Source organism: Geotrypetes seraphini, chromosome 5 (genome assembly GCF_902459505.1).
Source record: "Geotrypetes seraphini chromosome 5, aGeoSer1.1, whole genome shotgun sequence".
Classification (NCBI taxonomy): domain Eukaryota; kingdom Metazoa; phylum Chordata; class Amphibia; order Gymnophiona; family Dermophiidae; genus Geotrypetes; species Geotrypetes seraphini.
Window position 1 is genome coordinate 268,854,332 of NC_047088.1, and position 26,967 is coordinate 268,881,298.

Here is a 26,967-nt window from a genome sequence, read left to right on the forward strand (position 1 = left end):
TAAGAATAGCCTTACTGGGTCAGACCAATGGTCCATCAAGCCCAATAGACCGTAGTACTTGGCCAAAGCCCAAGGAGTAGCAACATTCCATGCTACTGATCCTGGGCAAGCAGTGGCTTCCCTCATGTCTTAATAACAGACTATGGACTTTCCTCCAGGAAATCATCCAAACTTTTCTTAAAACCAGCTTCACTATCCGCTCTTACCACTACCTCTGGCAATATGTTCCAGAGCTCAACTATTCTCCGAGTGAAAAAAAATTTCCCTGTAACTTCATCAAGTGTCCCCTAGTCTCTGTAATTTTTGACAGAGTGAGAAATCAATCCACTTGTACCCGTTCTACTCCAGTCAGGGTTTTGTAGACTTCAATCCTATCTCCCCTCAGCCATCTCTTTTCCAAGCTGAAGAGCCCTAACCATTTTAGTCTTTCCTCATACGAGAGGAGTTCCATCCCCTTTATCATCTTGGTTGCTCTTCTTTGAACCATTTCTAGCACCACTATATCTTTCTTGAGATAAGGAGACCAGAACTGAATGCAATACTGCAGATATGGTCGCACAATGGAGTAATACAGGGGCATTATAACATTCTTAGTCCTGTTAACCATCCCTTTTTTAATAATTCCTAGCATTTTGTTTGCTTTATTGGTTGCCGCCACACATTTGGTGGAAGGTTTCATTGTATTGTCTACAATGACACCCAGATCCTTTTCTTGGGTGCTAACCCCAAGGTGGATCCTAGCATCCGGTAACTGTGATTTGGGTAATTCTTCCCAATGTGCATCACTTTGCATTTGTCCGTATTAAATTTCATCTGCCACTTGGATGCCCAGTCTTCCAATTTCCTAAGGTCCACCTGCAATTTTTCACAATCCGCATGAGTTTTAACAACTTTGAACAGTTTAGTGGCATCTGCAAATTTAATCACCTCACTCGTCGTTCCAATTTCCAGATCATTTATAAATAAGTTAAATAGCACCGGTCCCAGTACAGACCCCTGCAGCACTCCACTGTTTACTCTCCTCCATTGAGAAAAATGACCTCTGTTTTCTATCTGATAACCAATTCCTAATCCACAACTGAACTTTGCCACCTATTCCATGACTCTAATTTTCTCAGGAGCCTCTCATGAGGAACTTTATCAAAAGCTTTCTGAAAATCTAGATACACTACATCAACCAGCTCACCTTTATCCACATGTTTATTCACACCTTCAAAAAGTCAAGCAAATTGGTGAGGCAAGATTTCCCTTGGCTGAACCCATGCTGTCTCATTAAATCATGTTTGTTTACGTGTTCCACAATTTTATTTTTTATAATTGTTTAGACCATTTTACCCAGCAATCAAGTCAGGTTACCGGTCTGTAATTTCCTGGATCTCCCCTGGAACCCTTTTTAAAAATTGGCATAACATTCGCCACCCTCCAATCTTCAGGTACTACAGACAATTTTTGTGACAGGGTACAGGTCACCAACAGCAGGTCAGCAATTTCATGTTTGAGTTCTTTTTGTACCCTGGGATGTATACCATCCGGTCCTGGCGATTAATCACTTTTTAACTTGTCGATTTTAGTACATCTTCCAGATTCACTGAGATTTCTTTCAGTTCCGCATCATCACACTTGAAAACTATTTCTGGTTCAGGTGGATCTCTTACATTTTCTTTCATAAAGACCGAAGCAAATAATTTATTCAGACTCTCCGCTACTCCCTGAGCGCCCCTTTTGCTTTTTGATCTTCCAACGGTCCCAAGAATTCCCTCACAGGTTTTCTGCTTCTGATGTACTAAAATAATTGAGTTTTTGCCTCTTTTGCAAGTTTTTCTTCATATTCTCTCTTAGCTTTCTTTATCAATGCTTTGCATCAAACTACCAGTGCTTGTGTCTCTTCTTATTTTCTTCAATCAGATCCTTTTTTCATTCTTTAAAGGATGATTTTTTTTTGGCTTTGATAGCCTCTTTCACTTCATCTTTTAATCATGCCAGCTCTCGTTTCCTCTTCTTTTCAGCTTTGCTAATACGTGGAATACATCTGGTCTGGGCCTCCACGATGGTATTTTAAAATAACATGCACGCCTGGTTTACAGTCCTAACCTTTGCAACTGATCCTTTTAGCTTCTTTTTAACCATTTTCCTCATTTTATCATAGTCACTCTTTTGAAAATTAAATGCCTCTACAGTAGCTTTCTTTTGCGACATCACTTCAGGTTTCAGCTCAAAGTTGATCACTGTTTCCAAGCGGACCCAGCACAAATGTCCACTGGAGACCCGAGCGAAGACTCAGCCCAAGAAGCTGCCTGACCCCGAGTGGAATGAGCCTTGAGAAATTCCAGAACAGGCTTCTGCCTCAGAAGATAAGCGGGAGCAATAGTCTCCGTGACCCAGCATGCAATAGTAGCCTTAGAGGCGCCAGCCCCCCTACGAAGACCCGCTAGAAGGACAAAGAGATGATCTGATTTCCTGATCTCCTGGTCCGCTGCACATAAGAGCGAAGGACCCGACACACATCCAACGTGTGCAGCTGTCTATGCTCAGAAGAGCCCTCCCGACTACCCAACACCAGGAGGACTACAGATTGATTGACATTAAAAGGAGAAACTACTTTTGGCAGAAAGGAAGAACAGGCCTCAAGACAATTTGCTCCCTAGAAAACTCCAAGAAGGGAGCCCTACAAGAGAAAGCCTGCAGCTCAGAAACACGCCTAGCTGAAGCAATGGCCACCAAAAAGACAGCCTTCAGAGTAAGATCCTTCAAAGAGCAGCCGTCCAACGGTTCAAAAGGCAGGCGCACCAGAATGAGATCCCCAAAATGGAACAGAGGGCCAGCATGGGAGGCCTGATCAACTTGACCACCCGCAAAAAGCTAATCACATCAGGAATGGCAGTCAAATGCTGACCTTTCACTAACCCACGAAAGGCTGACAAGGCCGCAAGCCAAACCTGGAGAGAAGACCAAGCCAGTCCTCTATCCAGGCCATCTTGCAAGAACTCTAGGATGGTAGGCAGAAAGCCGCCGGGACCCCAAGAGAGTAGAGATCACCTTATCTGAATACCCCTTCTTATCTAGGTGACCCCTTTCAAGAGCCAAGCCGTAAGCCAGAAGGGAGACGGTTGAACATGGGAATGGGACCCTGCGTCAGAAGGTCGTCCAAGAGAGGCAGAGGAAGAGGATCCGCGTACCACGGACGTTGAGGCCAATCCAGAGCCACCACGACCGCTAGACCCAGATGGCGAACAATGCAGAGAAGAACTCTGCCCACTAATGGCCACGGAGGGAACACTTACAACAGCCCCTCTGTTGGCCATGGTTGAACCAGAGCATCCAGACCCTCGGCCAGACCATCCCTGTGATGATTGAAGAAGAGGGGCACTTTGGCATTGCCACTTGTGGTCATCAGGTCCATCAGGGGCTGACCCCAAGCCTGCACTATCAACTGAAAGGCCACGGGGCTGAGACACCACTCTCTGGGATCTAAGATGTGATGAATGAGAAAGTCTGCCTGAACATTCTCCACCCCGGCTAAGTGAGAGGCCGAGAGGTCCAGAAGATGAGACTCCGCCCAAAGCCTGAGCCGAGCCGCCTCCTGCGCCACCTGAGTGCTCTTGGTACCTCCCTGACGAGTGATATAAGCCACCACTGTGGAATTGTCTGACAGAACTCTGACCAACTTGCCCATTAAAAGGGAGTGGAAGGCTAACAGCGTCAGATGGATGGCTCAGGTTACAAACACATTGATCGACCAGGACGCCTCCTCCATGGACCAGGTGCCCTGAGCTGAGTGACCTAGACACTGAGCCCCCCAACTGAGGAGACTGGCATCCGTAAGAAGCATTGTCCACTGCGGTAGATCCCCCTGAACCTGATTAGAGGTCTGAAGCCACCAACGAAGAGTGCGGGGCAACCACCTCCGGAGCAGAGCATACTGAAGAGGACACATATCGGCCCGTGTCCACCTCACCACGTTCAGGGATGCCGCCATCACCCCAAGACTTGGAGGAAATCCTGCAACCGAGGACACCGGGATGCCATAAGGAGGCGAATCTGAGATTGCAATTTGCTAACCTGGGCCTCTGGAAGGAAGACCAAGGAGGTATCGAACAGAACCCCAAGGTACTCCAGACGCTTAACTGGGACAAACCGACTCTTGGAAAGGTTGACCACCCAGCCCAGCAACTGGAGAAACTCCACCACCCGAGCTGTAACCCGGGTGCTCTCCTGCAATGACTTCACCCAAATCAACCAGTCGTCCAGGTAGGGGTGCACTAGAATGCCCTCCGACTGCAATGCCACCGCGATGACCACCCTCACCTTGGTGAACGTCCGGGGAGTCATGGTCAGGCCAAAGAGAAGCACACAGAACTGATAGTGCTGAACCAAGATCGCATGATCAATGAGAGGCCCGAATGGAAACATGCAAGTAGGCCTCCGTCAGAGCAAGAGAAGTCAGGAACTCCCCCAGCTGAACCGCCAGGACAGACTGCAGTGTGTTCATGCGAAAAAAGAGAATTCTGAGAACTCTGTTGACCCCTATTTAAATCGAGGATGGGCTGAAAGGCCCCCTCCTTCTTGGGCCCCACAAAGGAAATGGCGTACCAGCCAGTGCCGCACACCTGAAGGGACACTGAACTGCTTTGAGATCTCGCAAGCGCTGAAGGGTCTGGCGAAAAGCTAGTGTCTCCCATGCCGCCTGTCATGGAGAGGCTATATAAGATCTGGCAGAGAATGGGCAAACTCCAAAGCATAACTGTCCCGCACCACCTCCAGGACCCACTGATCAGACGTGATCTCGGCCCACTTGGGAAACAAGTTGCGCAGCCAGGCACCCACTGGAACCAAAGGGGGTGCTAGCAAAGAGCCATCTTGCATGACGGGCAGCAGGGGAACTGGCGGGGGGACTCAGGCAGACGGGGCACCTTAGAGGCCTTCAGACTCTGAACCAACTTATCTAAGTCCTCTCCAAACAAAAACGACCCCCGAAAGGGAAATTTTCGAAGTTCAGTTTTGGACGCGGCAACCGCCGACCAAGCGTGAAGCTGCACCAAGTCATAAAGAGCATCCGAGAGGAACGAGGCAGCCATCTCAATCTTCGTCACCTCCTGATCCACTAAAGACCAGTCATCAGATTCACGATCCAGGGCACGCTCAGACCACCGAAACACGGTGTGAGCCACCAGCCTCACACAAATAGCCGCCTGGACCCCCAAGGCAGAGACATCAAAATTCTGCTTAAGAAGTGTCTCTAACGTACGCTTCTCAAAGACCCTAAGGGCAGAACCGTCCTCAACAGGCACGGTATGCCGCTTAGCAATCGCAAAGACTACCGCATCCACCACTGGAGAAATTAAGGTAGCCAAGGCGTGTGCCAACCGAAACAGCGCCCCTGGCGTATTCCACAGCACCAGCACGATATCCCGAAAATCCTGATGCACAGGAAAAGAGTGGGAAACAGGACAGACACCCTGAAGTAGAGGGGCCCCCATATGCGGGGTCTCCAGTAGCGCAACTTCAAAAATGCAGCACCGAGGAGACCTGCTAAATCAGGTCTAAAAGCGCATCCCTCTGAATAAAATGAACACCACGGACGCCTCTGCGCCAGAAGATGGAAAATCTGACGCCCCGCTGCCAGCAGATGTGTCCTCTAGAGGATCCTGGAAATCCGCCAAAGCGGCCAGGTCCTCATCCATGCCAACACGCTCCTCCGACCACCAATCCGCAATCCAAGTCCCTTCCCCCACGGGTGCTTGGATGAGGGAGGAGGAAGAGGGGACGCCAAATGAAAAGAGGGAGGCAAAGCCACAGGGGGTGCGGAAGGAAACCACCCCTGAAATCCCCTGGGCGCAAATTAAATCAGGAGAAAAAAACCCCGGGGGTCCCCAGGGACTCCCTGCCCCAGCAGGGGTCCCTGCTGAAACCTGCCCCTATGTTTGCAAGACAAGGGGAAGGTCACCTGAGGTTTCAGACAAAATGGAAGGAACAGTGTCAAAATGGTGAAGATCCCACCAAAAATAACCCCGGCTGGGAAACCTAAACTGTCCCAGACGCTAAAGCAGGCAAGCCGGCATCAGCTGTTGAAAAATCAGCTGGGAGGGAATCCTTTTTCCCCTACCGTCAGCGGTTCGGGGAATCCCTCCGGGGGCAGTGAAAGAAGACTGGGCTGCCTCAATGCCTTCAGCCGGCTCGCGAGGCACTAAGGCCAGGGAGCTCTTGACGCCTTCAGTTGCTGTCGACGGAGCTCCACCACCTCACCGGCCCAAACCGCTGAGTTCAGGCTGGCCGCAAGTGTCCTGCGGCTGGACCAAATTGTGTCCCACTCCCCCTGAGAAGGGCACAATTGCTCCATACGTGACATAGCTAGAAGAAAAGTGCCGGTTAGTGCAAAAATACAGTAAAATACAGTAAATTGACAGGGAGGCAGACCGGCACTACCTCAGGATTTAGTTTTTTTTAACAGAATAGACTCCATAGGCTCTCGAAGCAGTAGGCCTTGCTTGATTTAGGGGGCAAGGCTGACTGCTGAGGCTAAAAAAATGTGGGGAGGTAGAGGAAGTGGGGGGAGGGACCCCTCTCGAGACCCGCCGGGTTTGACACCCCCCGAGGTCGGACGGACCCCCAAACAGGGCCCGCCCAAGCTCTGTCCGGCCTAAAACAGGGACTAGAAACCCCCTAAACAAATTCCAACAGCCTTACCAAGGGAGATGGGTACAGCTCACTCAACTCCTGCTGGAGACTGAAGTAGCCTGATAAGAATAGAGAAGGGGATATCTTATGTACTATTCCACAGTTTTGTTTTCAGTCTCCACCTGCTGGTCATGATTGGATATATACCCATTCATAAAGATTAACCACTACTGGTCTGGAGAGTGCTAAAGAAGTATCAATTTATGTCTTCTTCTTTTTCTTGACACAAATGGACAAGAAAAGGCTCAACAATTTCTGGTTTAAGATCCTGCAAAATGGAGAGAGGGTCCAAACTACCAGTATTTGAAGCAGCTGGCATCATCAATCATGGTAGTCAATGACTCCATTGAAAGACCAATTGCCTTAATCCAGCAGTATAATTCAAGACTCACAAAGCAGAAGCAGCTCCTGCTTCGCCTTGTTGCCAAGCATTGTTTACTCGTACATGCCAAAAGATTTAACCATGACATTGACTTCCCATCAAAGAACATATAGATCACAAACTGTTAACTCCGGCCTTCAAAACCTTGAATTCAGGATCTCCTTCAGTCCCCTAGAGACTACGCTCACTCCGATCAGCAACTGCTCATCAATTAACCACCCCCTTAGTCCACCTAATCAAACTTCTTTCCATTTGTACCTATGCTATGAACTCCCTCCCATTGGGCTCATGTTCAGAAAATTCTTATTTGAAATTTCATTCCCTTCTTAAGATATTTTGGTCTGACTTGTGAAACAGGTTTTGTCAGATGAGGCGAAACTGGAATTTTTTTTCATTCTCTCGCATGAACAGTTCCTTTCCTTTTCCCCCTAATTTTGTAAACCACCTGGATGCTCTGGAGAGCTCACAGAAAGACCTATCCAACTTGCTCCAAAGCCACACTAATAAATAGTGACTGAATATAGGACCATCGTTCAGCATTCGCACCTAAACATTTGGTATTTAGTGTGGAATGGCGACATTAGTTACCAGTCATCACTGAACACTGAGAAATGCATAATAAATCATTAGGCAACAAGCCTATTTTCAGCTGTAAATAACTGCATGCTTGTTAACAACTTTCCATGCGCATTCAGGTTTAGATGGAAAATATAAATTCTGTACTTGCATTTTATGTACTAAATTAAAAATCATTGAGCAACCTTGAAATATTCACCAAAAGGCTTATAATTTGGTACAATTAACAGTGGCAGACAGAAAACAAAAATAGTCTTGTGGAGGTCATGTCCCATGAGCTTGATTTTTTTGAACCACCCTAATGTGGAGCAATCCACTGCTTATTCCTAGGATAAGTGGCATAAAATCTGTTTTACTCTTTGGGATCTTGCCAGGTACTTGGGACTTGGGTTGGCCACTGTTGGAAACAGGATATTGGGCTTGATAGACCTGTGGTCTCTCCCAGTCTGGTAGCTCTTATGTTCTTAGGAAAAGTTAAGCTCTGCTCACTCTCCCTCCCCTCACCTGTGATTTGCTGTAATCAAACTTCTCTGGATTATCAGCCTGGTACTTCCGAAAAACATTCCTGGTCCTTTTGTCAGCAGAGACTAAGTACGGTGTTTGCCCTGCATCATCTCTGCAAGGATAATCCATGGTGAACGGGGTTCAATCCACAGAAAGAAGAAAAATAAAACCACAGGAGAAGGAGATTTAATGCATCTTAGGCCAAGTGCCTGGTCCCCACAATGCTTTCCCCATGTTTGAGTTCCTTGTCACTTCCACCGTGCCTCTCCCATGTACTACATATCCCTACACTCTCGTTGTATGTCTGTATGCTTAAGTCCCTCTTCCCTTCCCTCATTACTTACCTGACTGCAGGATCCCAGCCTGCATCCATGAGAATGTGCACAATGCTGCTTTGCCCTGCAGCTGCTGCCACATGTAGAAGGGTAAACCCTGTACTCTCGACCCGTTCATTTATTAGAGCACGGAGAACAGGTGCTTCCTGTTCATCTGACCTCTCGCTTGAGGTACAGAACTTAGGCTCTTGCTGCTCCCTCAGGGCATTACCAAAATCAGGTCTTAGAAGATCTGTCCAAAGTACACACTCATCTGCCATCTTTCCAGCTATATGAACAGGCTCAGCATGGACAGGTGCACCCGGCCTCTCTTCAGACTCTGGTGCGCCAAGGAGCAGTGGTTGCAGTAGACATTGCAATGAAATGGTAGCCCCTGTCTTACAAAAGGTGAAGAGCTCATTCCTCAGTTGGTAAGCGAGGGCACCTGTCAGAAGAAGGCAAGAAAATGTTGAAAGTAGTGGGGGAATCAAAGAGAAAAAAAGCATCACTTAGCAAGGAGGGGAAAAGCAATCAATTAACCACAAGAATAGGAACAAGGGGAGGAACGGCAGAGGCTCACCGAAAATGGGGACTCACAGAACAGAATAAATTAGTGAACAAGGTGGGAGGAATAAGCAGAGCAGCAGGGGGACCTAGAACACGAGAGACTGAAGATGGGTAACTGTCAAGGGTGGGTAGTTGAGCTACACGATCTGGAGATGGATGGAGAGAAAGCACAATGCAGCAAGCCTGACCTTCTCCTGTGGATACACTGAAGTGGGTTCTGCCTCTTTGCTCCTCACTTCCTGCTGATTTCAGGGCTTCATTTATTGGAGTAGCACCAGCTGAGAACTTTAACAAATGGGTCCCAGGAACTGCAGAGCAATCAAAAAACTCTGCACAGGAATAAGAGACAACAGGGCATTACAAAGAGAAAGGCAGCATATAAAACTTCTTATTATTAGGCTTGTTATAATTTTACGGTTATCGAAAGTACATTCAACAAAGGGTCTGACTGGAAATAACTTGTAATCTCTGTTGATAAACCAGATCATGCAGCCATGTGTACAACTGTCAGACTAATCCTCAAATTGATTTGCTCTCTAGAGCCAAGAAAAATCTAGGGTTCCTGGTGCAGCTCCTTATGTCTCTCAATGTTTTCTTTTTCTGAACCTACCAGATATTTCCAACAGCTCTCCACAAAGTAGAAGGCATGTGGAAGAACTTCTACTGTGGAAGACACTCCACAAAGGCTGACCAAAGGGGCTTCTCCCCAGCCCCCAAGAATAGTGGGACAAACCTGTCTAAACTGCCAGACTACCACTCCCAACAGTAGCCATGGGATCTGCTGTTTATCAAAGGCACACCACCAGCCAGCAAAGATAGCCACTCTGAAGGCTCACCAACACACCTATGGGTCCAGACTACCACAGCTTCATGTCCACTGAAGCCATGGAATGTGACAAACACTTCTCTAAGGCCACAAGATAGCCTAATGGTTGGGTTCCCTACCTGCATCAACATGGAGGTATTAGAGAACATAAGAACATAAGCAGCGCCTCCGCCGGGTCAGACCATAGGTCCATCCTGCCCAGCAGTCCGCTCCCGCGGCGGCCCAAACAGGTCACGACCCGTCTGAATCACCAGAAGGGGCTCCCTTGCCACCTTGGTTTCTCATTGAAGTCCTTTCTTCCCATCGATGTCCTAACCCTCCGGTCTTGCACATGCACGACCTGGTAGGGTTTCTATACTTATTACCTGGTTAGCTTTCTATACTTGTGTTACATCCCAGCTCCTCCCTCAGTATCCCACGATCCCTTTATGCCTCAGGAATCCGTCCAATCCCTGTTTGAATCCCTGTACCGTACTCTGCCTGATCACTTCCTCCGGTAGCGCATTCCAAGTGTCCACGACCCTTTGGGTGAAAAAAAACTTCCTTGCATTTGTTTTGAACCTATCTCCCTTCAGTTTCTCCGAATGCCCCCTCGTACTTGTTGTCCCCTTCAGTCTGAAGAATCTGTCCCTATCCACCCTCTCTATGCCCCTCATGATCTTGAAGGTCTCTATCATATCTCCCCTGAGCCTCCTTTTTTCTCTATTCTGCTCTCACAAGCCACCGACATCAACTGACTCTCCCACTGTGGGGCTGATCATCCTAGCACTCGGCTTCTTCCCTTGAAGTTTTCTCAGAACCAGCGAGGACTCCTCCTCTGGCACACATGATCAGAGCTCCTCCTAGAGCAACTCAACCCAAGCTATGACATTCATCCCTAAGCCACAGCATAGCCATAGACTGCAGAAGCATCCTCACCTGTCAGGCAAAAGTCTCGCATTCCTAATTCAAACCTCTGAAGTTCAAGAACCAACAGCATCACTTGCAAGCCAGGAAACATGACCTTGCAGAACCCATCCTGTACCACAGAATTATCTCCTCCAAGATTAATCCCCCCTCCTCTTATTTCTAAAATATTAGAACAGTTAGTAGCTGAACAACTTCATATGTTCTAGGAATAATATAATGTGCTACACCAACATCAGACTGACTTTCAGAAGTCACATAGTAGTGAAACAGCGTTCTTAGAACTTGCCACTAAAATCCAGATAACTCAATCAAGATGAATCTGTACTTTTACTCTTATTTGATCATTCTCTTACTGGATAGGCTTCAAGAGATTGATATTACTGGCTTTCCTCATACTTATTAAATGTACAGCACTGCATTTGCTTTTCAGTGCTATATAAATGATAAATAGTAGTAGTTTTCATAACACAATCAATTTGAAATAACTGGGAGTGAAGACACTAGGAAATGACTGCAGCTATTCAATGTCAGGCATGGAAACGATTTAAAAGTTCCATCTTGGAAGCCCAGACAACAGCCAGCATGTTCAAAAGGTTATGAAAAAAGGATAGAAACATCAGGCAGATAAAGGCCAAATGGCCCATCCAGAGTAACCATTATCTCTTCCTCTCTCTAAGAGATCCCACGTGACTATCCTAGACTGTCTTGAATTCAGACACAGTCTCTGTCTCAAATCACCTCTTCTGGGAGACTGTTTCATGCATCTACCACCTTTATGGAAGAACACTGTCAAAGACTGCTAAAATTTAAACACACCACATCTAGTGCATTCTCTCTATCCAATTCTCTGATCACCCAGTCAAAGAAATTGATCAGATTTGTCTGACAAGACCTAACTCTAGTGAATCCATGTTGCCTCCGGTCTTGTAATCCACAGGATTCCAGAAATGTCATCATTCTCTGTTTTAAAAGTGTTTCCATTAATTTGCTTACCACAGAAGTCGACTTACTGGCCTGTAAAGCACAGTTACTTACCGTAACAGGTGTTATCCAGGGACAGCAGGCAGATATTCTTTACGCATGGGTGACGTCACCGACGGAGCCCTCGGTACGGACCTTTTTAACTAGAAAGTTCTAGTTGGCCGCACCGCGCGTGCGCGAGTGCCTTCCCGCCCGACGGAGGAGAGCATGGTCCCCAGTTAGGATAAGCCAGCTAAGAAGCCAACCCGGGGAGGAGGGTGGGACGTAAGAATATCTGCCTGCTGTCCCTGGATAACACCTGTTACGGTAAGTAACTGTGCTTTATCCCAGGACAAGCAGGCAGCATATTCTTTACGCATGGGTGACCTCCAAGCTAACAAAGAGGGAGGAGGGATGGTTGGCCATTAGGAAAATAAATTTTGTAACACAGATTGGCCGAAGTGTCCATCCCGTCTGGAGAAGGCATCCAGACAGTAGTGAGTAGTGAACGTGTGAACTGAGGACCAAGTGGCCGTCTTGCAGATTTCCTCGATGGGCGTGGAACGGAGGAAAGCCACAGACGCAGCCATAGCTCGGACTCTGTGGGCCGTGACAGCACCTTCCAGTGAGAGACCGGCCCGAGCATAGCAGAACGCAATACAGGCAGCAAGCCAATTGGAAAGCGTCCGTTTGGAGACAGGCCGACCTAGACGGTTAGGGTCGAAGGACAAAAAGAGCTGAGGAGATGAGCGGTGAGCCCTGGTACGGTCAAGGTAGTAGGCAAGGGCACGCTTACAATCCAGCGTGTGCAGCGCCTGTTCCCCAGGATGAGAATGGGGTTTAGGGAAAAAGACGGGCAACACAATGGACTGGTTGAGGTGAAAAGCTGAGACCACCTTGGGAAGGAATTTGGGATGGGTACGCAGAACCACCTTGTCATGGTGAAAAACAGTGAATGGTGGATCGGCGACCAGTGCATGCAGCTCACTAACCCTCCTGGCAGAGGTGATGGCAATGAGGAAAAGCACCTTCCAGGTAAGTAATTTGAGCGAAGTTGTGGCAAGAGGCTCAAACGGAGGTTTCATGAGCGCTGATAGAACCACATTCAGGTCCCAGACGACAGGAGGAGGCTTCAGAGGTGGTTTGACATTGAAGAGGCCTCTCATGAACCGGGAAACCAGTGGATGGGCTGTGAGAGGTTTTCCGAGGATAGGCTCATGAAACGCAGTGATGGCACTGAGGTGGACTCTGATGGAGGTAGAGTTGAGGCCAGCATTGGACAGCGAGAGCAAATATTCCAGTATAGTTTCCACTGCCAAAGAGGTGGGATCGTGATGATGCAGTAGACACCAAGAGGAGAACCTGGTCCACTTCTGATGGTAACATTGGAGGGTGGCCGGTTTCCTGGAGGCGTACAAAATGAGACGGACAGGCTGAGATAGATTCTCAGGGGAGGTCAGCCCGAGAGAAACCAAGCTGTCAGGTGGAGCGAAGACAGATTGGGATGTAGTAGAGATTGATGCTGCTGTGTAAGCAGAGTAGGAAACACAGGAAGAGGAATGGGCTCCCTGGAGCTGAGCTGGAGCAGGAGGGAGAACCAGTGTTGTCGAGGCCACCGATGAGCGATGAGAATCATGGTGGCTCTGTCCCTGCGGAGTTTGGACAAGGTCCGCAACATCAGAGGAAGTGGAGGGAAGGCATAAAGGAACCGATCCCTCCAGTCGAGCAGGAATGCATCTGGTGCCAGACGATGAGGAGAGAAGAGTATGGAGCAGAATTGGGGCAGCTGATGGTTGTGAGGTGCTGCAAAGAGGTCCACCTGTGGAGTGCCCCAGCGAGCAAAGATGGAGTGGAGTGTTGAAGGGTCCAGTGTCCACTCGTGAGGTTGAAGGATGCGGCTGAGATTGTCGGCCAGGGAGTTCTGTTCGCCCTGGATATAGACAGCCTTGAGGAAGAGATTGCGGGCCGTGGCCCAGGTCCAGATGCGTAGAGCCTCCAGACAAAGGAGGCGAGATCCGGTGCCGCCTTGCTTGTTTATGTAGTACATGGCGACTTGATTGTCTGTGCACAGGAGAAGAACCTGAGGGCAGAGAAGATGCTGGAAAGCTTTGAGGGCGTAGAACATGGCTCTGAGTTCCAGGAAATTGATGTGATGTTGACGCTCCTGTGGGGTCCAAAGTCCCTGGGTGCGTAGATCTCCTAGGTGGGCTCCCCACGCATAGGGGGAGGCATCTGTGGTGATGATCATGGAGTGAGGGGGCAGATGAAAGAGCAGACCCCTGGAAAGATTTGAGGAGTTCAACCACCATTGGAGAGATTGCTGAAGAGACGATGTCACAGAGATGGGATAATTGGTACACGCCAAACCTCTATCTTCTCTGTAACTGCTCCTACGATTTGGAATGCTCTTCCGCTTTATCTAAAAACAGAAAATAATTTAAGAACGTTTAAAAGTAGCTTAAAATGTTTCCTTTTTAAAGATGCTTTTAATTGAAGTTGTTATTTCTTAATTTTTTTTTTTTCTCTTCTTCTCTTTCTTTTCTCTTTTCTTTCCTTCTTTTTTCTCCATTAAGTCCTGCCCTTTTGTTCTTTCCCTTAATGTCTCTCTCATTTACTATAATTATTGTATTTCCTCCCTCTTTCCTTCATGTATCTTTTGTTAGTGCGTCCTTACTTAACCTAGTACGTGTTGTAGTTCGTCTAACAGTTTTGTATTTTCATTTTATTAAAAGTTTGTTTTAATGGTAATTCTGTTTGTTGCAATGTTATTTTATCTAGTGTTTTGTACAACGCTTTGCAGAATCGATAAAGCGTTTAATCAAGAAACTAATTAAACAATAAACAATAAACAATGAGAAAGAAGATCCGTAGTCTGTGACCATTGGTTGGCGAGAGTCCATTGAGGTGTTCTGAGGTGGAGACGTGCCAGAGGAAGGACATGTACTGTCGAGGCCATGTGACCCAGGAGGACCATCATTTGTCGGGCAGGGATGGAGGGATGCATGAGCACCTGACGACAGAGATGGAGCAGGGTCCGCTGACGATCGGAGGGGAGAAATGCCCTCATTAGTGTGGTGTCCAGAACTGCTCCGATGAATTGAAGTCGCTGGGTGGGAAGCAGATGCGACTTGGGGTAGTTGATCTCGAACCCCAGGAGGTGGAGGAGAGAGATGGTGTGATGAGTAGCTTGTAGCACAAGTTGAGACGTAGGTGCTTTCACCAACCAATCGTCCAAGTAGGGGAACACTTGGAGATTGTGAGACCTGAGGAAGGCCGCTACCACAATAAGGCACTTGGTGAATACCCTGGGTGATGAAGCGAGGCCAAAGGGTAGCACTTTGTACTGATAGTGGCGGTGTCGAACCTGGAACCGCAGGTAGCGGCGTGAATTCGGATTGATTGGGATGTGAGTGTAGGCCTCCTTGAGGTCCAGGGAACATAGCCAGTCGTGTTGAGAAAGAAGAGGATAAAGCGTGGCAAGGGAGAGCATTCTGAATTTTTCCTTGACGAGATACTTGTTGAGGTCCCTGAGATCTAGAATGGGACGGAGGTCTCCCGTCTTCTTGGGAACCAGGAAGTAGCGGGAGTAGAATCCCTGACCCCTTTGTTCCGGAGGTACTTCTTCGATGGCATTGAGAAGAAGGAGGGATTGAACCTCCCTCAGGAGGAGGGGGGTTTGGGAGGAGTGAGAAGCAGACTCTACGGGAGGGTTGTCCGGTGGAAGAGTCTGGAAGTTGAGAGAATAGCCGTGGCGGATGATGTTGAGGACCCACTGGTCCGATGTGATGACCTCCCAACGGCTGAAGAATATGAGGAGACGACCTCCGATTGGTTGTGGAAGAGGTAGTGAAGGCGGAAGACTGGCTATGCCCTGGAGAAAAGAGTCAAAAGGGCTGAGAAGGTTTAGCAGAAGGAAGAGGCTTGTTGGGTTGATTGGACTGAGAACGAGCCTGTGCCTGGTGTTGGTGCTGCCGGGGCCGCCGAGGTTGTTGGGAAGGCGGATTGAGTGGCCTGGCTGAGAACCTACGCTGATAGGAGGATTGAGGCCTGTAAGGTCGGGCAGGCGGAACCTTCTTCTTGGGTTTGATCAGGGTGTCCCACCTGGTTTAATGTGCAGAGAGTTTCTGGGTGGTGGAATCCAGGGACTCTCCAAAAAGTTCATCCCCAAGACAGGGGGCGTTGGCCAGACGATCCTGGTGGTTAATGTCCAAATCTGAGACTCTCAGCCAGGCCAGGCGGCGCATGGCTACAGCCATGGCAGAGGCACGGGAGGTGAGCTCGAAGGAGTCATAGATAGAGCGGACCATGAATTTTCTTAATTGAAGGAGACCAGAGATATGCTGTTGAAAAAGTGGAACCTTTCTCTCTGGAAGATACTTTTGGAGGGCGGACAGCTGTTGAACCAAGTGTTTCATGTAAAATGAAAAATGGAAGGAATAATTGTTCGCCCTGTTGGCTAGCATGGCATTCTGATAGAGCCTCTTGCCAAACTTGTCCATGGTTTTACCCTCTCTGCCAGGAGGGGTGGAGGCATAGACACTGGAGCCCTGAGTCTTCTTTAAGGTGGATTCCACAAGAAGAGACTCATGGGGCAATTGGGACTTGTCGAATCCTGGAATTGGGATAACTCGATAGAGGTTATCCAACTTGCGGGGGGCCCCAGGTACTGTGAGGGGGTTCTCCCAATTTTTGTAGAAAGTCTCCCGTAGGATGTCGTGTACGGGCAACTTAAGAAACTCCTTAGGAGGTTGTTCAAAATCCAAAGCCTCCAAAAATGCTTGGGATTTTTTGGAGTCTGATTCCAGAGGGAGGGATAAAGCTGCTGACATCTCCCTAAGGAACTTTGAGAAGGAGGATTGCTCAGGTTTGGAGGTGGTATCGGGTGCTGAGGGATCCTCATCGGATGAGGAGAGATCCTCCTCGGTACCGGGGGTGGGACTCTTCCCATAAATCTGGGTCCCGAACCTCTGGGTGCGCGTGCCGAGACACCGGGGTGGAAGGTTCAGTATGGTGAGTCTTGGATAAAGATTTCCCAGAGCGCACCGAAACGGTACCGGGAGAAGAGGACCGGCGTCGATCCCGGTCCCGGGAAGAATGGTGCCCTGCCCGGTCCTGAGGTGGATCCGTAGTGGTATGGGAGTGAACCACAGGATGGGCATGAAGTTGCTCAGCTGAAAGAATCGGCATGGAGGTATTAATTGGTACCGATGGGGTGGATACCGGTGGCTCGGTACGGGGCTCGGGCCGGTCTGGTACTGAAAGGAGCGGTGCCAGGATAGTAGGTAACAGGTGCTGGAGTTGGTGCTGCAGCTGTTCCTGTAGTTGAGATTGGAGGATGGCCGCAATTCGGTCATCCAGGGGTGGCACCGGAACCGCTTTCTTTTGCTTCGGTTCCTTAGGTGCCGCTCCACGCCCCGGCGATGAGGAGGCCGATGACGAGGCACTCACCGAAATAGGGGCGGAGCGTTTTCGGGGTCGGCACGAGGCCGGCAAGGTCGGTGTCGCCACTGTGGCTGGTGGACGCTCGAGGGAAGAGGGAGGCTTCTTAGCCGGCTTACCTGGCGCCAGCGGCGCCGATGTGGGGTCGGGTGGTGTCGAAGTAGGCGGTGCCGATTTTGATGGTACCGCTGTCGATGCCGAGGAGTCCATCGTCGACCCGGTGCCGAACAAAAGATTTTGTTGGATTTGACGATTCTTGAGTGTTCGCTTTTTAAGAGTGGCACAGCGGGTGCAAGAGTCCGCCCGATGCTCCGGACCCAAACACTGCAAACACCAATTGTGTGGGTCAGTGAGGGAGATCGGGCGTGCACACCGCTGGCACTTCTTAAAACCGGCTTGCGGGGGCATGAAGGGAAAAACAGCCTCCGCAAAATCGAACCCCGAGGCCTGTATAATGGCAACAGGCCCCGCCGGGGCAAAGACGAAAAAAGGGTAAAAAAATAAGTTGTTTTTTTTTTTTTTTTGATAAATCAAAGAAAAAGAAACCCGAAGGTAAAAAGAAAAGAAAATGGAAAAAAATTTCGCGAGCGGGAAGGCAAAAAAGTGAGTTCAACGGCCGTTGAAAAACACACGCGTCTTCTTCGCTCCGCGGAAACGAAGAAACTGGGGACCACGCTCTCCTCCGTCGGGCGGGAAGGCACTCGCGCACGCGCGGTGCGGCCAACTAGAACTTTCTAGTTAAAAAGGTCCGTACCGAGGGCTCCGTCGATGACGTCACCCATGCGTAAAGAATATGCTGCCTGCTTGTCCTGGGATAATTCCCTACTTCTTCCTTACTTCCACTTTTGTGGAGAGGGACCACATCCACCCTTCTCCAGTCCTCCGGTACAACTCCCGACTCTAGAGACTCATTGAAAAGGTCAGTCTTCCCTAAGTTCCTTCAGCACCCTCGGATATGCATCATCCAGCCCCATCGCTTTGTCTACCTTTAATTTAGTTAGCTCCTCACGAACACAACCCTCTGAAAATCGATCAGGGTCTACCACTACTCCATCCTTATTCGGGTTTGTCTTCTGCGGTCCCGTTCCCAGGGCTTCAGCCATGAACACAGAACAGAAATATTTAAGCAATTCAGCCTCTTCTTTATCAGCTTATACATATTTCTTCCCTTCACTTTTGAGTCTCACAATGCCACTTTTGCACTTCTTCCTATCATTGATATCTGAAAAAGTCTTGTCTCACCATTTTACCAGGTCAGCTATTTTTTCTTCCATTTAGAAACATGATGGCAGATAAAGGCCAAATGGCCCATCCAATCTGCCCATCCGCAGTAACCATTATCTCTTCCTCTCTCTAAGAGATCTCACATGCCTAATCCAGGCTTACTTGAAATCAGACAGTCTCTGTCTCCACCACCTCTTCCGGGAGACTGTTCCACACATCTATCACCCTTTCTGTAAAAAAGCATTTCCTTAGATTACTCCTCAGCCTATCACATCTTAATTGACCCCATTATATGCCCTCTCAATCTGGAGTTTCAGTTGAAAGAGACTTGCCTTATGTGTATTTGTGCCACATATTTAAACATCTCTATCATATCTCCCCTCTCACGCATTTCCTCCAAACTATACAGATTGAGATCTTTAAGTCTGTCCCCATATGCCTTATCACGAAGACCACACACCATTTTAGTAGCCTTCCTCTGGACCGACTCCATCCTTTTTATATCTTTTTGAAGGTGCAGCCTTCTGAATTGTATATAATATTCTAAATGAGGACTCACCAGAGTCTTATACAGGGGCATCAATACCTCCTTTTTCCTACTGACCATACCTCTTCCTATGCACCCTAGCATCCTCCTAGCTTTTGCCCAGGGCCAGATTAATGGGAAGGGCCAGTAGGCACGTGCCTAGGGCCCAAAGTTGTCAGGAGGGCCTGCTAAAGAAACAGAGGACTGATGTTTTTTTGGGGGGGTTTCCTTTGGCAATAAAGGCCCCCTGGGAAAGATCAGCAGCGCTGGGCACCCCCCCCCCCCCAGGAGATCGACAACCCCTCCCCCAGCATCGATGGCAATGCATCCGGAATAAGTGACATCAGAGGGGGTAGACCGGCAGACATGGGGAGTTGCTGTAAGGTCCCACGATGACTGCGTCTGCCAGCTCTGCTCAGGGAAGTAAGTGACGTCTGAGGGGGTGGACTAGTGGACACAGTCATCGCGGGACCTTGCAGCAACTCCCCGTGTCTGCCGGTCCATCCTCTCCGACATCACTTACTTCTTCCCTGAGCAGAGCCAGCAGATGAAGTCATCGCAGGACCTTGCTTTATGGCAATGATTAGTTTGGAGGGAGAGAGAAGAGCATAGAAGGGTGGTGGAGGGAAAGGGACCAGGGTGGTATGGAAAGCTGGAATGCTCTTCCTGAGGCTGTTATAGGGGAAAACAGCCTCCAGGGTTTCAAGACTAAACTGGACAAGTTCCTGCTAAACTGGAACATACACAGGTGAGGCTGGACTCATTTTAGAGTACTGGTCTTTGACCTGGGGGCCGCCACGTGAGCGGACTCTGGGCATAATGGACCGCTGGTCTTACCCAGCAGCAGCAATTCTTATGTTCTTATCTCATCTTGCCAGAAGTTCTCAAGAATTAAAACTTACATTTCCCTCTCTCAGTGGTAAAAACAGAACCTTGAAGAGATTTAGTTATTTTTTTGCTTTTAAATTAACTGAATTCTGGAATGCTTTATCGCTTACATTAAGAAGTTTAGGTTCTTTTGCTTTATTCCAGAAAGTTCTGAAAACTTTTTTGTTTGCTAAACATTTTGGAAATTAACTATTGCAGTCTACTTTTTCTTGTCAAATTTATGTCTTATGTTTTACATTATTGTCGAGCTCCTCTTGATTGATGACTCGGTCTATAAAACTAATTTTTGTTTAGTTTAGTGTTCAAGATCCTTTGAGCATAAAATGTGATGCCTCCATCATTGTCTCCACAAAAGGCAGCATCAATTATTGAGAAACTCACCTAAAAGTGTGAAGAAAAAAACCAAAACTATGTCTGTCTCAATCCTTGTTCCAAGCTTTCCTAATTTTCCACCACCTCAAGCCCTGGTAGCTAACTCCGCGCCCCCATCATCCTACCTTGGTCCAAGAGACAGACTAAGATGACTCATACTCATGACAGGATGGAAGCTGGATCATTTTATGGTGATTTGGATGTATTAACACCTTTTTCATCAAGAGATTCATCCAAAGCAGTTTACAGTACATTGAATAGTAATCAGATACTCTTATGCAGACATGGGCAACTCCGGTCCTCGAGGGCCGAAATGCAGTTGGGTTTTCAGGATTTCCCCAATGACTATGCATGAGATCTATTTGCATGCACTGCTTTCAATGCATATTCATTGGGGAAATCCTGAAAACCAGACTGGATTCCGGCCCTCGAGGACCGGAGTTGCCCATGTCTGCTCTTAAGTGTTTTCCCTATCTGTCCCAGCAGACTTACAATCTAACTATGGTACCTGGGGCAATGGAGCGTTAAGCGACTTAACCAGAAGCAGGCTGGGATCAAAGTTCACAACCTCAGGGTGCTGAGGCAGCAGCTCTAACCACTTTCCTTTTGATTTCATGACAATAGAGGTATCTTCAAGGGTAATGCTTTAACTCACAAGAAGAGAATCAGCATATGGTCATAAGACTCGAACAGCCCTGATTCACTGCACCAACGTTCCACTATCGGAAGCAACAGACCTGAGTCTGTGCTTCTCCCTCCCTTGCAGGGTGTGTGAATGCTGTCGCCAGCGACCTGAGGAGCAGAAGCCAGGCCTGGGAAGAAAACACATAGTTCAACCACTTTTCTGTGACAGCTGGGCACGATGGACCACTGGCAAATCTTATGTTCTTATGTAAGAATGAAACACACTATTCACATGCTCAATACTATTACTTCCCCAAAACTTCCATGTCCCTTCTCTAGAGGCCCACCCATGACTTTTCACCTTCATTGGATTTCTTGCCATCTTTCCTTTTCTTCTTTTTCCGTTTTCGTCTGGGAAATACCTCAAACTCCTTAAGATGCAGTGTTTCCAGACTTTCTTCTTCCATTATCAGTTCCTCTGCTGAAACCAAGTCTTCCTCCTCCTTCTCGTCTGACAGTCCAGGACATTCTGTAAGGGGAAAAAATGTGGACAATCACATGGCCCTCACTCCCCCTTTCCAAACTCCAAGACTCCATAGGGCAGAATAGCTCCCAACACAGGATGATGGCCTACACATCAGGGGACATAAGAACCACCATCTGTGAACAATGGGAAAACCAGGACTCTAAATTACATAGTAGCATCCAAGCGTGAGTTTAAGGAGCTGCTTCATTTCTTGGGGTTTCCCCTGACTGAGGGATAAAAAGGTTGTGTCTCACTACAGCTGACTTATATATCACAGTAAATGACAGCAGATAAAGACCCACATCAAGACTGCTCAATAACTTGGCCAGAGCTGCTCCTGCTACTCTGTGGGGGACCGTTAACTATGCTTAAATGCTGGTTGTTAAGTATCCACCATGGGGATGATATGTGGTTAATATTCTCAATAGAGAAAGATAACTAGTGGGGTTCCCCAGAGGTCTATGCTGGGACTACTGATTTTTAACATTTATCAAATGATCTAGAGATGGGAATAAATACTACTACTACTGTTAATTATTTCTATAGCGCTACCATATGCATGCAGCGCTGCACAGAGTCACAAAGAAGAAGAAAACAGTCCCTGCTGGAAAGAGCTTACAATCTAAATAGCCAAAACGGCAAACAGGATGTCATAGATACAGTTAAAGGAAACGGTTAATCAGCTGGTTAAGGATTGAAGGCTATATGAAAAAGGTAGGTTTTCAGTCTGCTTTTAAACACCCAGTTAGGGAAGGGGATTGATGGACAAACTCAGGTAATTTATTCCAGGCATTGGGGCAGACAGATGAAAGGAACAAAGTCTGGATTTGGCAGTGGAGGAGAAGGGGACAGCCAAGAGCAGCTTATCCGAGGAACGGAGTTCTCTGGGAAGTGTATAAAGAGAGAGAAGCGAAGAGAGATATTGAGGGGCAGCAGAATGAACACACTTGTAGGTCAGCAATAGGAGCTTCAACTGTATGCGATGGCAGATAGGGAGCCAGTGAAGTGACTTAAGGAGAAGGGTGACATGAGCATAGCGAGGTTGGCAGAAGATGAGTGATGCAGCAGATTTTGCACAGATTGCAAGGGGGAGAGGTGACACTGCGGGAGACCAGTTAGTAGAACGCACTACTGTAATCAAGTGTGAGGTTACAAGAGCATGGACAACGGTCTGGGTAGTGTGCTCAGAGAGGAAGGGGCGAATTTTGGCGATACTGAAGAGATAGAAGCGACAGGTCTTAATAGTGAGATACTAGAGTGGGTGGTGCAGTGGTTAGAACTACAGCCTTAGCACCCTACGGTTGTGGGTTCAAATCTCTTGCTACTCCTTGTGACCCTGGGCAAGTCACTTAATCCCCTCATTGCCCCAGGTACACTAGAGCAGTGGTTCCCAACCCTGTCCTGGAGGAACACCAGGCCAATTGGGTTTTCAGGCTAGCCCTAATGAATATACATGAAGCAAATTTGCATGCCTATCACTTCCATCATATGCAAATCTCTCTCATGCATATTCATTAGGGCTAGCCTGAAAACCCGATTGGCCTGGTGTTCCTCCAGGACAGGGTTGGGAATCACTGCACTAGAGTTTGAGCCCGCCGGGACAGATTAAGTGGTATATAAATAAATAAATCATTACATTTGCTGACACAAAGTTGTTAAATTGCAAGAGGACCTTTTGAGACTAGAAGACTTGGTATCATTACATATGTTTTTTTTAATTCTGCCAATGCCTTGCGGTTCTAGGCTGACTACAAAAGGAAGAGATTCTGGTCATTTCCAGAAGATTACAGGGAAGCTATTTGGAGTCTGGTAATGGAGTGATTGGTTGTATCAGGAGTTTGTCTTGACATATTTCTTGAACAACCTGGTTTTTATTTCCCTCCTGAAGGTTCTGTAGTTTGGTGCTGAAATCAGTAGATTGGAGATGTGGCTGTGCGTGGCGAGTAGTCCGTCGTGTATTTTTTTTACGCTGAATGCCTTTGATTGGGGGGTGGGTGAAGGGGGTCTGAGTGCTCCTTGGTCTGGAAGAGTTATTCCGAGTTAAGTGAGTGGTCCATTGCCATGTAGGGTTTTGAAGAGCATGTAGTAGAATTTAAAAAGTATTCTTGCTTGTACCAGTAGCCTGTGTGTGTCTTGATATGCAGTGGTGATGTGGTCAAACTTCTTCAGTGATTAGATCAGTCTAAGGGCTGTGTTTTGCACTGGTTGTAGTTGTTTTATCATGGTGATGGGGAAGGGTAGGTATATGATATTGCAGTAGTCTAGTAGGCCTAGTATTAGTGCCTGGACCAGGAGTCTGAATTGTGTTATATCAAAGAATTTTCAGATTTACCTTAGATTATGTATGACTGCGAAGGCTTTCTGGACTGTTTTGTTGATATGTAGTTGCATGGTACAGCCTCTATCTATCATTACCCCTAGTATTTTTAGGTGGGGTTGTATGGTGTATGAGATGGACTTTATTTCAAGGTTCGTTATGGTAGGGGTTCTGCTGGTTTTGAGAAGTAGGAACTTTGTTTTGTCAAGGTTTAATTTGTTTGTGGATTTTCATCCATTGTTTTGTGTAGTGCATTTATTGCTGTGAGGGTCAGCTGGTCAAAGTGAAGTATGGTGATGTCATCTACATAGATGTATGGTGTTACATTTAGTTGGTCTAAGCAGGCACCTAGTGAAGCAATATATAGATTGAAGAGTGTTGGAGACAGTGGGGATCCTTGGGGCACACCGCAGGGGTTGTACCAGGATTTTGATTTTTCTTTGGTTTTACCCTGTAATTTCTGGATTGTAGGAATCCTTGGAACCACGAGTGTATCCTGCCTGTGATTCCTATTGTCTCGAATATTTGTAGTAGTAGGTTGTGATCAACCAGATCAAAATGCTGCAGCGAGATCTAGTTATATGATTAGCGTTTTTTGCCTTTGCTCAAGTGTTGTCAGGCTGAGTCCAGGAGAGAGCCTAGTAGTGTCTCTGTACTGTATTGGTCCTGAAGCCTGATTGGAAGGGGTGGAGTATGTTGTGGAATTTTTTTTTTAAATTCTTTATTCATTTTATGTTTAACATCAAGTGCACAGAAAGAAATGACAATTTAACTAATAAATCACTTGAAATTCCACAAACATTTTCAATAAATAAAATTTATCCCCTCCCCTACCATCATAATAATATTAAATAATACATATAAATATAATAAATTCTTCCATACCTTCATAAATAATGAAATCCAAAAAACCACCCCCTCTCCATTTTTTCATTTATGTTAATCAGGGGAAAATGATATCTATTCATTACAATAATTTATTAATGGCCCATACACATCCTTAAATTTATTAAAATATCCTTTTTGAACAGCAAATGTTCTTTCTATTTTATATATGTGACACACTGATCTCCACCAAAAACTATAATTCAGTCTATTCCAATTTTTCCAATTATGCGTTATTTGTTGAATGGCAACTCCTGTCAGAATCATTAAAAGTTTGTTATTATTGGAAGATATTTGGCTCTTGGCTCTCATAGACATGCCAAATAAAACTGTGTCATATGACAATGCCACATGATTCTCTAACAAACAATTTATTTGGCCCCAAATCGACTTCCAAAAAGCCATAATAAATGGACAATAAAACAATAGATTGTCATCTCCATGCGGGGACTTTAGACCATGACAACATCTATTAGACTTAGAGCAATCCAATTTTTGTAAACGAACAGGGGTCCAGAATGCTCTATGCAACAGGAAAAAGGAGAAATTAGGTTCTTACCTGCTAATTTACTTTCTTTTAGCTTCTCCAGACCAGTAGAGGTTAATCTTTACGAATGGGTATATATCCAATCATGACCAGCAGGTGGAGACTGAAAACAAAACTGTGGGACAGTATATACTATACTCCCTTCTCTATTTCCCTCAGTCTGCCGAATAGCCAAGCAGAACCAAGAACTGGAAAGACAGAAAGAAAACAATACTCCGAACAGGAGTAACAAGTAACATACCCAAATGCTGTTGGAAAATGCAGAGGAGAAATACCCGAAGGAAAATGTCCCCACAGCTCGCCAGCTAAGCCAGCCGAGCCACAGCCGCTGTTCTTTAATTCTCCCCGGCCCTAGAAAAATACTAGAACCCGCAGCAAAAAACAAAAACTGCCCGCGAAACAGCCCCAACAACAACAACAGACAGGGTGGGGACCTCTACTGGTCTGGAGAAGCTAAAAGAAAGTAAATTAGCAGGTAAGAACCTAATTTCTCCTTCTTTAGCACTCTCCAGACCAGTAGAGGTTAATCTTTACGAATGGGACGTACCAAAGCAGTCCCTCTCACGGGCGGGACCCCCGAAGGGCCGATATCAGAACACGCTCACCGAACACCGCGTCCCGACGCGCCTGAACATCTTCCCGATAATGTCTAACAAATGAATGCAAGGAGGACCAAACCGCAGCCTTACAAATATCCACTGGAGGCACGAGCGACGACTCAGCCCAAGAAGCCACCTGACCCCGAGTGGAATGAGCCTTGAGAAACTCCGGAACCGGCTTCTATCTCAGAAGATAAGCGGAAGCAATCGTCTCCTTGATCCAGCGCGCAATAGTAGCCTTAGAAGCGCCAGCCCCCCGACGAGGACCCGCCAGAAGGACAAAGAGATGATCGGATTTCCGAAATTCCCGGGTCCGCTGCACATAAGAGCGAAGGACCCGACCGACATCCAACTTGCGCAGCTGCCGTTGCTCAGAACAGCCCTCCCGACTACCCAAGACCGGGAGGACCACCAATTGATTGACATGAAAAGGAGAAACTACTTTTGGCAGAAAGGAAGGAACAGGCCGCAAGACAACCCGCTCCCTCGAAAATTCCAAGAAGGGAGCCCTACAAGAAAAAGCCTGTAGCTCAGAAACACGCCTAGCGGAAGTAATGGCCACCAAAAAGACCGCCTTCAGAGTAAGGTCCTTCAAAGAACAGCCATCCAACGGTTCGAAAGGCGGGCGCACCAAAACAGAGAGAACCAGATTGAGATCCCAAGAGGGAATCGAGGGCCGTAGGGGAGGCCTGAGCAACTTCGCCGCCCATAGAAAGCGAAGTACATCAGGAATGGCCGACAAACGCTGACCTGTCAGCCAACCCTCGAAAAGCCGACAGGGCCGCAAGTTGAACCCGGAGAGAAGACCAAGCCAGGCCTCTATCCAGGCCATCCTGCAAGAACTCTAGAATGTTAGGCAGGGAAGCGCGAAAAGAGACCACTCCCCGCGCCCGGCACCATCCCTCAAAAAGACGCCAAACCCGCACATAAGCCCGAGAGGTAGAAAGCCTCCGGGACCCCAAAAGTGTAGAGATCACCTTATCTGAATATCCCTTCTTACTAAGGCGACCCCTTTCAAGAGCCAAGCCGTAAGACAAAAGGGAGACGGGTCGAACATGGGAATGGGACCCTGCGTCAGAAGATCGCACACGAGAGGCAGAGGAAGAGGATCCACCACCAGATGCCTCACCAGATCCGCAACCCACGGACGACGAGGCCAATCCGGAGCCACCAGAACCACCAGCCCCGGATGGCGAACAATGCGAAGCAGTACTCTGCCCACTAATGGCCAAGGAGGGAACACATACAACAGCCCCTCTGTTGGCCACGGTTGAATCAGAGCATCCAGACCCTCGGCCAGACCGTCC

The 26,967-nt window shown here is 47.6% G+C and overlaps 1 protein-coding gene across 2 annotated transcripts in view; it reads right to left on the reverse strand.

Moving 5' to 3' along the window:
• Nucleotides 1-26,967, reverse strand: part of ANKZF1 (ankyrin repeat and zinc finger peptidyl tRNA hydrolase 1) — a 90,185-nt gene that overhangs the window by 19,406 nt on the left and 43,812 nt on the right. For both annotated transcript variants that reach the window (XM_033944865.1, XM_033944866.1), the window contains 4 exons: nucleotides 21,148-21,315; nucleotides 9,207-9,347; nucleotides 8,482-8,896; nucleotides 8,138-8,249 (listed from right to left, as the gene is read on the reverse strand). In XM_033944865.1, coding sequence (XP_033800756.1) covers nucleotides 8,138-8,249; nucleotides 8,482-8,896; nucleotides 9,207-9,347; nucleotides 21,148-21,315 — 836 coding nt within the window. The remainder of the gene's footprint in view (nucleotides 1-8,137; nucleotides 8,250-8,481; nucleotides 8,897-9,206; nucleotides 9,348-21,147; nucleotides 21,316-26,967) is intronic.